Raw genomic sequence first — 10,266 nt, forward strand, 5'->3', positions numbered from 1 at the left:
CCTATTCTTTTCCTTGATTATATTAGTACAGATTAGATAGAAAATAGAGATTCTGTTTTTTAAATAAAAAATAAATTCAGGATATTATAGAATATATTATAGATCATAGAATATATGCTGTCTTGTTGTATTTAACTGGACAGTACAGTAGTGCGGGGTCCAGGCCCAGCCCATGGCCATGGGTGATGGGTGCAGTGCACGAAACGAGAAGAAGCGAACACGTGTAGTGAGCGAGTGCGGCGGCGGCACCCGATACGAGCGAGGGGGGACGCGGCCTGGGCCGGGTCGAGCCCGGGCCCAGTTTAGCCCAGCCAGCCAGGTTCGAATTGGGTTGGGGTCTTGTTCCTCCGTCCGGATTCGATTGATTCATTCATCTTTCGTTCTTCCTATATAGTCTGGTCTCCGCGCCATTCTCCAAATCCATCGATCGATCGTCACCATCCCGACCCCAATCCCAGCCCCGATGATGCAGCAGCAGCAAGAGGAGGAGGACCCAGCACCGCCGCCCGCAGTCGCCGATGCCGACCCACCGCCGCCCCCCCACCGCGGTGATGCCGCCGCCGCCTCCTCCGCCACGCAGACGCTCCCCTCCCGCAACGCCTCCTCCAAGTACGATTTCGTCAAGGTCAAGGTGTGGCTCGGGGAGAACGCCGACCACTACTACGTCCTCTCCAGGTTCCTCCTCAGCAGGATGCTCACAGTCACCAAGGTACACACACCACTAAGCAATTCCCTCTTTCCTTTCTATATAATACTCTCTCTATATATATCCATCAATCAATCAATTAACCCGTCCGTTGTTCCCCTTTGTTTTGTTTTTATTTTCAACACACACACACACACACACGCAGATTCCTAATCATGTCGCCATCAAGATTGCCCTTGAGCTCAAGAAGCTGCTTGTCGACAACAGCCTGCTTGATGTGTACCTACCTATGCATCTTCTTCCCTACTCTTCCATCTAACTATCCTAGTATTAATTTTCAACATGCTATATGCTAGCCTTCAACTATCTTCTCGAATACTCTGTATTTTAACTCCTGCAACTCCTCATTTTGCAGCTCCCAGAGTGATCTAGAGGCTAATCTATTCAAGGTTAGGTCCCTTCCTGCTTCACTTGGTGGCTGCTGCATGCTACTTTCTCAACTGATTACACAAACTTATAACTTCCCTCCCTCCACAGCTTATGGAAAAACGGGGATATGGAGAGGACTATATAAATCGCTATAAAATGATGACAAGGTACTCTGCTCTAGTGGCCAAAAAAAAAACACCTTCTGTTTCTCTATAGCCGAGTATGTAGTGATCGTTAAGAAACAATGTGAACATTATGAGGCCTGTTAATCCAGAAAGAAACTCTTGTACAGCAGCGGCATTCAAATAACATGTTTCTGCTGTGCTCATCCCCCTACCCTGTGCAGGTTCCATCATCAAAGGGTTCCACTAGTAATTTTAGTGTGTGGAACTGCATGTACTGGAAAATCAACAATCGCTACACAACTTGCTCAGAGGCTCAATTTGCCTAATGTTTTACAGGTGGGTTTATTAGTTATCTCCGCCAGTCTATAGCTCATGTCTCATATGCCTCGTTTCCCTACCCTTGTACAATTGCAGACAGACATGGTGTATGAGCTGCTGCGGACATCAACAGAGTAAGTTGTGTCTTCTTTTTTGGTTGTTTGAGGAAAAAAAATATATGCCAGTACCTAGTTCCGTTGCTGCCCTTGGTTCCTCCTTTTTGCAAAGATATGTGGATTATTCATGATTTGAATTTGGGCACATAAATTACTCATGTGATTAACACATGCAGTGCGCCACTTACTTCAGTTCCCGTCTGGGCTCGCGATTTTAATTCACCTGAAGAGCTTATCACTGAATTCTGCAGAGAATGCAGAGTTGTACGCAAGGGTATGCCATATTTTATGCCCACATTATCTGCTCTGCAGACGTCATTGTCACTTTATCTGGATAAAACTAGCTATAGTCACTCCATTGGTTTTTCTTGGTTACCTGATAATGTCGGCCCTATACTTCGTGCTACCTTTCGCTAGGTTTGGCTGGCGATTTGAAGAAGGCCATGAAAGATGGGAAGCCAATTATTATAGAGGTATGCTGCCTTTTGTTGTGTACATTCAGGATAAATATCTATTTTACCTTCATGTGTTTCTCACTATCCGACCACCGAAATACCTCTCCCGACCAGACTTGGATGTCACATACCTTTCTCTCATCTTTGTTTCATCAGTGTACATGGATGCAAACATGGATGGGTACAGGACGCAAGACATGCACAGAATATATCAATGTGTTTTTTTTCCAAAAAGAATATAAAATTGGCATGGTTATGTGTTAGAAATCAGAAAACATACACATGAGAGCATGATTACCCAGAAATAATACTATCTAGAAAAAATAATTATGTATGTTTATATCAGCATGGAGGCTTAGATTAAAAAAATTGACCCGCGGGGGATAAGACAGCCCCCAGCCATTCTGCTTTTGATAGAAGGTAACCTTCTCACGCAGGTCGAGAAAACCCCAGAATCCCTGCACCCCCCCATACACAGCGTCACCATTGCCCATTTGAGAACTTGGGCCGATCTTTAGACATGTGCTTTGGCATGGGATGGAGGCTTAGATAAATCATTATGCTAGGTGGATTTAAGCATAGGTCTGCATATGTCTTGTGCTGTAAGTGAATTCTCTTGTGCATATGACTATTTGTATGATATGGCAATTATGCATAACTCCTTGTACCTATTGCAGAACCATGTTGATAAACTCGTTTATTTTAGATGAAGGCATATCCATTGGACGACACACCTCCGGTGCTTGTTTTGTTTAACACATTTATGCTTTCTGGTAGGGTGTCTGTGCTGCCTAGGTCCTTTGTACTTATGGTATTTTGTTAGCGACCTAGTGTTTCAATTTGTTTGACACCAGATATTGCCTGTCTACAACAACAACAACAACAACAACAAAGCTTTTAAGTCCCAAACAAGTTGGGGTAGGCTAGAGTTGAAACCCAGCAGAAGCCATCAAGGTTCAGGCACGTGAATAGCTGTTTTCCAAGCACTCTTATCTAAGGCTAAGCCTTTGAGTATATTCCATCCTTTTAAGTCTCCTTTTATTGCCTCTACCCAAGTCAACTTTGATCTTCCTTTGCCTCTCTTCACATTACTATCCTAAGCTATCCTGTCTTAGGATTCCACTGCGCACTGGTGCCTCTGGAGGTCTCCGTTGGACATGTCCAAACCATCTCAACCGGTGTTGGACAAGCTTTTCTTCAATTGGTGCTACCCCTAATCTATCGCGTATATCATCATTCCGAACTCGATCCCTTCTTGTATGACCGCAAATCCAACGCAACATACACATTTTCGCGACACTTATCTGTTGAACATGTCGTCTTTTCGTAGGCCAACATTCTACACCATACAACATAGCAGGTCTAATCGTTGTCCTATAAAACTTGCCTTTTAGCTTCTGTGGTACCCTTTTGTCACATAGGACACCAGATGCTTGACGCCACTTCATCCACCCTGCTTTGATTCTATGGCTAACATCTTCATCAATATCCCCGTCTCTCTGTAGCATTGATTCTAAATATTGAAAGGTATCCTTCCTAGGCACTACTTGACCTTCCAAACTAATATCTTCCTCCTCCCGAGTAGTAGTGCCGAAGTCACATCTCATATACTCAGTTTTAGTTCTACTGAGTTTAAAACATTTGGACTCCAAAGTCTCCCGTCATAACTCCAGTTTCTGATTCACTCCTGTCCAGCTTTCATCAACTAGCACTACATCGTCCGTGAAAAGCATACACCAAGGGATGTCCCCTTGTATGTCCATTGTGACCTCATCCATCACTAAGGCAAATGGATAAGGGCTCAAAGCTGACCCTTGATGTCGTCCTATCCTAATCGGGAAGTCATCCGTGTCTCCATCACTTGTTCGAACACTAGTCACAACATTGTTGTACATGTCCCTAATGAGCCCGACGTATTTCGTTAGGACTTTATGTTTGTCTAAAGCCCACCACATAATATTTCTTGGTATTTTATCATAAGCCTTCTCCAAGTCAATAAAAACCATATGTAGGTCTTTCTTCTTCTCCCTATACCGCTCCATAACTTGTCTTATTAAGAAAATGGCTTTCATGGTTAACCTTTCGGGCATGAATCCAAATTGGTTCATAGAGACCCGCGTTATTGCTCTCAAGCGATGCTCGATAACTCTCTCCCATAGCTCCATAGTATGGCTCATCAACTTAATTCCCCGGTAATTAGTACAACTTTGAATATCTCCTTTATTCTTGTAGATTGGTACCAATATACTTCTCATCCACTCGTCAGGCATCTTGTTCGATCGAAAAATATGGTTGAACAGCTTGGTTAGCCATACTATAGCTATGTCCTTGAGGCATCTCCACACCTCGATTGGGATACTATCCGGTTCCATCGTCTTACCTCCTTTCATCCTTTTCAACGCCTCTCTAACCTCAGATTTTTTGATTCTCCGCACAAAGTGCCTATTGGTGTCATCAAAAGAGTCATCCAACTGAAAGGTTGTGTCCGTATTCTCACAATTGAACAATTTATCAAAATACTCTTGCCATCGATGTCGGATCTCATCCTCCTTCACCAAGAGATGCTCCCTTTCATCCTTAATGCACTTCACTTGGTTGAAGTCCCTTGTCTTTCTCTCTCGAACCCTAGCCATCCTATAAATGTCCTTCTCTCCTTCCTTCGTACTCAAATGTTGGTAAAGATCCTCGTACACTCTACCCTTTACCACACTTACAGCTCGCTTTGCAGTCTTTTTTGCCACCTTGTACTTCTCTATGTTGTCCACACTTCTGTCATGGTACAAGCGTCTATAGCATTCTTTCTTCTCCTTAATAGCCCTTTGGACTTCCTCGTTCCACCACCAAGTATCTTTAGCCTCGCCTCCACTTCCTTTGGTTACTCCACACACCTCTGAGGTCACCTTTCGAATGTTGGTCGCCATCTTCTCCCACATGTAGATATTGCCTGTCTAGCAAATTGTAATTAGAATTTCCTTATTTTTAATACTTGGATTGGGGGTTTGAAGGTAGCCATATGATTTACAACATATACACCTTTTAGTACGGTGCCATATGTATAGATAATTCATATCTGATCTAAGTAAGTATCTCACTGCAGGGAATACATTTGGATCCAAGCATTTATCTTATGGATGAGGAAAAGAGAGATGGTAATTCCAGGACGGAGAAGACAGTAATGGATTCTGAAAATCCAGGCATCTCTATAGAAAGGAAGACCCAACACCAATCCAAAAATGGACTAGCAGAGAACAGAATGAATCCTATGGAGGAAAACAAAAACTTTGTCAAAATCAAAGAAAGCATGCTGGAGGAAGGTAGAACCAGTGAAGGACTATCTTATGCTGAGAGCCATGAAACCAAGATTCATGATTCTGCACGTTCTCAAGAAAAAAATCCCAAAGATGAAAGTAAGAAAAAAAAAACAAGTGAAATTAATTTATTATTAGTATGTGGTCAATATATCTTTACTCAAGTTTAAGGCAAGCTTGGGGTTTCCCAAAAAAAGAGAGTAAACTATCAAATTTACCAGATTAGTTTAAGGCCAGCATAATCTTTCTACAAATATCAACAAGTGAATGTGTGTGTTGGTGGGGTTTGGGGGGGGGGGGTCAAATAAGGAAGCACAGAACAAAATCTTAAACATGCCCCAAATTTCCAGAACACAGTGCTATGCCAGGTTGTTTTCTGAGTTTTTCTGTTGCACTTAAAAGAGAACTGTTTTCTATGCCTTGTAGGTGATGGGCACAAAGATTTGGACCAACAGAAGAATAACACCACCAAGAAAGACAAACCTGCTGCTGAACCGATAGTTGTTCCGATTGTACTGAGGATGTCTGATTTTGATCACAAAGTCTGTGCTCTCGTTGGTTTATATTTTAAATGCCTATCTACCTTTATTTTCATAACATACTTCTGGTTTTTACTTCTTTGAAATAGCATTTGTAATTTTTATTGAATACATAAGAGGATTAAAAATGTCTATGTAAATTCTTAAAGCTCAATGTTACTGACCTTGGCATAGTGCCAGCCACCAGGGAGAAAACCTATCTATTTTTGTTTTATATATGACTGCATTATCTGTACTAATTATGGCTGCACACACCTTTTGAATGAGAGCTGCTGATTTGTGGACCATATTTTTCATTCATTGCTTCTGCATTCTCATTACATGGATTATTGATTCATTTTTTATCTTCTCTTATGATTTGCTTTGTTGTTCTGTTCAGGCATTGTTAGAGGAATGGATAGCCACTAGAGCTTTCAGAGATAATTGCATTCCTCAGGTATCTATGGAAGCTTTAGTACTCATACAATCTACAAACTTAGGCCCTGTTTGGTTGAGCTGTGGCTGTGGGAAAAAGCTGCTGTGGGCTGTGAGCTGTGGAAAAGCTGCTGTGGGCTGTGAGCTGTAGAAAAGCTGAAAGCTATTTGGTTAAACAAGTATAAAATATACCTTTTATCTTTATCTCTCTTGAAACAACTATGGAAGAGCTTTTTATTCCACCAATTTCGAAAAGCAGAAAGCCAAAAGCAGGGTCAACCCAGCTTTCAAAAATGAACTACGGAAAAGCAGCTGCTTCTGAAAAAGCACCCTCCAAAAGCAGCCCCTTTGGTTGGGCTTTTGGCTTTTGGGGCCAAAAGCCAAAGCCAAAAGCCCAACCAAACAGGGCCTTACATTTCTTTGAAAATTGTTGTGCAACCCTTATACTTCTTGTAATTGATATAAAATGATAGGTCTTATTTGTCTGCAATGCTTGCATGAAGTCTTACCAGCACTTGCAGTCACCTAACTGGCAAGCTTTTTTTTGACCGCAGTCATAGATATTGTATAAAGCATATGTATCCTGTGGCTGTGACACCATATGGAAGATAGTAACATATACTCATAGATATTGTATAAAGCATATGTATTCTGTCCATGTGTCACACATGCTACACCTTGAAGTTCCTCTTTTTAAGTATATCAGGGTCTTCCTATGGGTTAAGTATATATATAACAAATAAGTTTATGCATGATAGAGATGTTACTATAAGCAGTGATTTTGTGGGGCCTACTTTCAGGTTTGCTACGTCATGCAAGTAGTATCTAACTCTTACATGGTGCTAACTTTCTGATGTTATTCAGGATCATCGGAAACTTATAAACAACCTTAAGCTTATTCAGGACTACCTTTGTTCTTTTGAGTCACAGGCAAGTTTTCCTTGATTGACAGGCTGGTATATTTTAGGTTGTTTGTTATCATCTGATGAACTTGATCTATTTTGTCTGGAGTTTGAGTGTGTAATTCTAAGCCTCTTTTAAAAAACCTTGTTCAGGGATTGACCATTGTTGATATCTCAGCAAATTCGTTTCCTCAAACATTAGATTGGCTTCACAGCTATCTTCTTCAGGTACACCTGCTATACTCACTTTCTTGCTAGCCATTGTCCCATCTGTCTTTTTTCCTTTAATAACGTCATGCTAATGTCCTAAATTGTAATGTGTCTGGGTGAAGGTCCAGCTCCTCTGGTTTTGAACATGATGAAGTCTCCAAAATACAACTTTGGCTACTCATGTCATTTTTAAATATCCCAACCCAACACATTGAAGTTATTTAAGATCAAAGTTGACTTCAAACAACCCAAGAACTTTACCGTTGTGGAAAAAAACAACCCAAAAACAGCACTTCTTGGTATTTTTTATTTGTCAAATTGCCATTTATCAAGTTGTCTTAGGGGGGGCATTTTGTGCACTTATTTCCCTTGGCAGTGCATCGAGCGAGGTCTTTTGGCTGCGTGTTCAGAAAGCTGCAATCAAGGGGGAAATTAATCGACGTGACACTATGGGATTGTCCTAGAGAGAGATAGGTTACTGTTATGGATGAGGCATTTTCTTCAATGTAACCTGGTTGATATAATCTGTTGTACCGGCAAAGTCGCAGGGAGTGATATTACATACGATCCACAGTGCTGACTATTATTCATGCAAACAGAAGCATTCTCCCTGGTCCTGCTAAGGTTAGAATGGTATGCACATTGGCAATGGACATTAAGAATAGCAGTGCACTGACATGCGACTAACTGATTCACTTTCCTTTGCAGGACAAGGGCAATGTAGTATCAGCTAAATACCGATATTTGCAGGAGCGAACTGTTAGGTTGTATTTTGCTCTGAGACACCCAGGGATGGGATGGACCCGTCTCAGTTTTCAGGGCAGGACGATCCTGTTTTGTGTTTGTCTTAGTTTTCAAAAGTGGGATCAGAAACCTGGCTAGTGGGGTCCACCTGTCATTCTCTCTCTTTTTTCCCTTTCTTTCTTCTTCCCCCATCCGCACGCAGCACGCCGGTGCCAAGGGCGGCGCTCACCCGCACGGCTGCGCAACGGTGCCAGGGGTGGATCTCGTCGGAGTGCCGCCCGTGTAGCTTCCGCATGCGACCGCCTACCTCGCTTGCGCGCGCGGCTACTGGGAATGAGCGTCGCCTCGCCCGCGACCGCCCCTCGACGGAGCGTTGCCTCGCCTGACTTAAAGCAAGCCTCCGCGACCCGCACGTCTCTTCTTCCTAGCCCCTTCTTCCACTCGTCCCACCGGGGACGTCCCCATCCATGAATTTTTTATGGGCAAGGTAAACTCGGATCTATGCAGTATATTCCATTTCCATGGTGGAATGTTCCTGTCTCTAGATGTCTTGGAACCAAACACCAATTCAAATGGGATAATCCCATCCCTGCAACCAAACAACACCTTAGAGTCGGTGTGGGTGTGAACTCCATAAACCAATGTATCCTATACATGGGACCTATGTGGCCAATACTAAAATCTATACGCTACGATGTTATTTCCCAACAATGTTCAGCTAACAAGCAGTCTACGAGGTGAATCTCACCCAAGATAAAGAAAATCCCGTCATCTCCAATCCATCAGCCAAAACAAGAAGGGGGTAAACCCTAAACCCCGAGAAAAAAGAATATTTTTTTATTCTATATGGGAAGTCCATAAGATTATAGGTATCTTTTTTTTTTGAACTGATCTCACAATGTTTCATGTAGCTGGTGAAAACTATTTTAATCCCTATAGACTGACCTGCTAAACATTGGAGCCAGCAAGCGTGCCCTTTCCCGAAAAGAAATTTATCCCGAGAATCCTAAGAACTGCTTTGGTACACATTGAACTGTGTCGCAGCAGTGGCCGTTGCCTTCACCTACGTGCAGCAACAGCTGCCCTACCACACGGTAGTACCAGCAGCCTAGCACCAGGCGACAATAGAGACAAATGGCGAGGCGATAACCTGCATAATTTTCTTTTTTGAAAACATTAATTGATCGTGAGTCAATTTCTTAAATTTAGTGAAATAACTTTATTTCTTGTACTACTAATTATAAGCATAGTGAAATAATTCCATTTCTCGTACTAATATTAATTACTCCCTCCGTCCTAAAAAATAAAGTCGTTTTGGACACAACTTGGGTCAAACATTGAGAATATAAATCATGAATAACTTTTAAGTTGTTGAGTTAAAAAATGTGAAAGTCATATAAATAGATTTTTCTTGAAAATACTTTCATAAAAATATACATATATCACTTTTTGATAAATATTTTTATAAAAATAAGAGTCAAAATAATACTTTAAAGACCTTGTCGTTATCCAAAACAACTTTATTTTTTAGTATGAAGAAAGTCTAAGAGCATCTCTAAGAGTTCCTAACAATGTTTTTTTTAAAACCATAGAGTTTTCCAACTCACCAAAAATTATTAGAAGGAATAAATAAGACAATATTCCACTATTTTCGATAATTCACTCCTAAAATATAAAAAACAATTTACATTACTATACTATTTCTAAATTATCCTAATACGCACACAGTGGACACATAGATATATCCATACAATCGGTCTATTTTTTTCAAGCGCAAAAAAATTAGTAGTGGGATTGGAAGCTGTTAAAGATGTTCTTTTTTCATTTTTACCAAAAATCCTGAATTGAAAGGCTTTATTGAAAACCCTTGGAGGTGCTCTAATACTAATTATAAGCCTAAAGTATGAAGTGGTGATACATCAACTTATTACACTTCACAAAAACAAAGAATTAAGAAGTGGAATATGATTGACTACATCATTCCACAAATCAATCACCTTATAAAGCTCTGTTAAATGTTATAGCCCACAATTTACAATACTCTGCTGCAATTTCCAAAT

At 41.2% G+C, this 10,266-nt stretch overlaps 1 protein-coding gene across 2 annotated transcripts; it reads left to right on the forward strand.

Annotated features, from left to right (window-relative positions):
- Window positions 1-324: 324 nt before the first annotated feature.
- Window positions 325-8,305, forward strand: LOC136535848 (P-loop NTPase domain-containing protein LPA1 homolog 1-like). 2 transcript variants are annotated; one of them, XM_066528269.1, is made up of 15 exons: window positions 325-709; window positions 852-925; window positions 1,062-1,095; window positions 1,184-1,242; window positions 1,422-1,536; window positions 1,615-1,652; window positions 1,811-1,908; window positions 2,052-2,107; window positions 5,187-5,496; window positions 5,824-5,939; window positions 6,316-6,372; window positions 7,215-7,280; window positions 7,406-7,480; window positions 7,839-8,095; window positions 8,171-8,305. In XM_066528269.1, exons 1-14 carry the CDS (start codon window positions 464-466, stop codon window positions 7,896-7,898), a joined length of 1,404 nt encoding a protein of 467 aa, XP_066384366.1. In that variant the 5' UTR covers window positions 325-463; the 3' UTR covers window positions 7,899-8,095; window positions 8,171-8,305. The 2 variants fall into 2 exon arrangements, with proteins under 2 accessions (XP_066384366.1, XP_066384365.1); XM_066528268.1 differs by having other exon boundaries at window positions 7,839-8,086.
- The last annotated feature ends 1,961 nt before the right edge of the window (window positions 8,306-10,266 follow it).

This window comes from Miscanthus floridulus, chromosome 2 (assembly GCF_019320115.1).
Source record: "Miscanthus floridulus cultivar M001 chromosome 2, ASM1932011v1, whole genome shotgun sequence".
NCBI classification, from domain to species: domain Eukaryota; kingdom Viridiplantae; phylum Streptophyta; class Magnoliopsida; order Poales; family Poaceae; genus Miscanthus; species Miscanthus floridulus.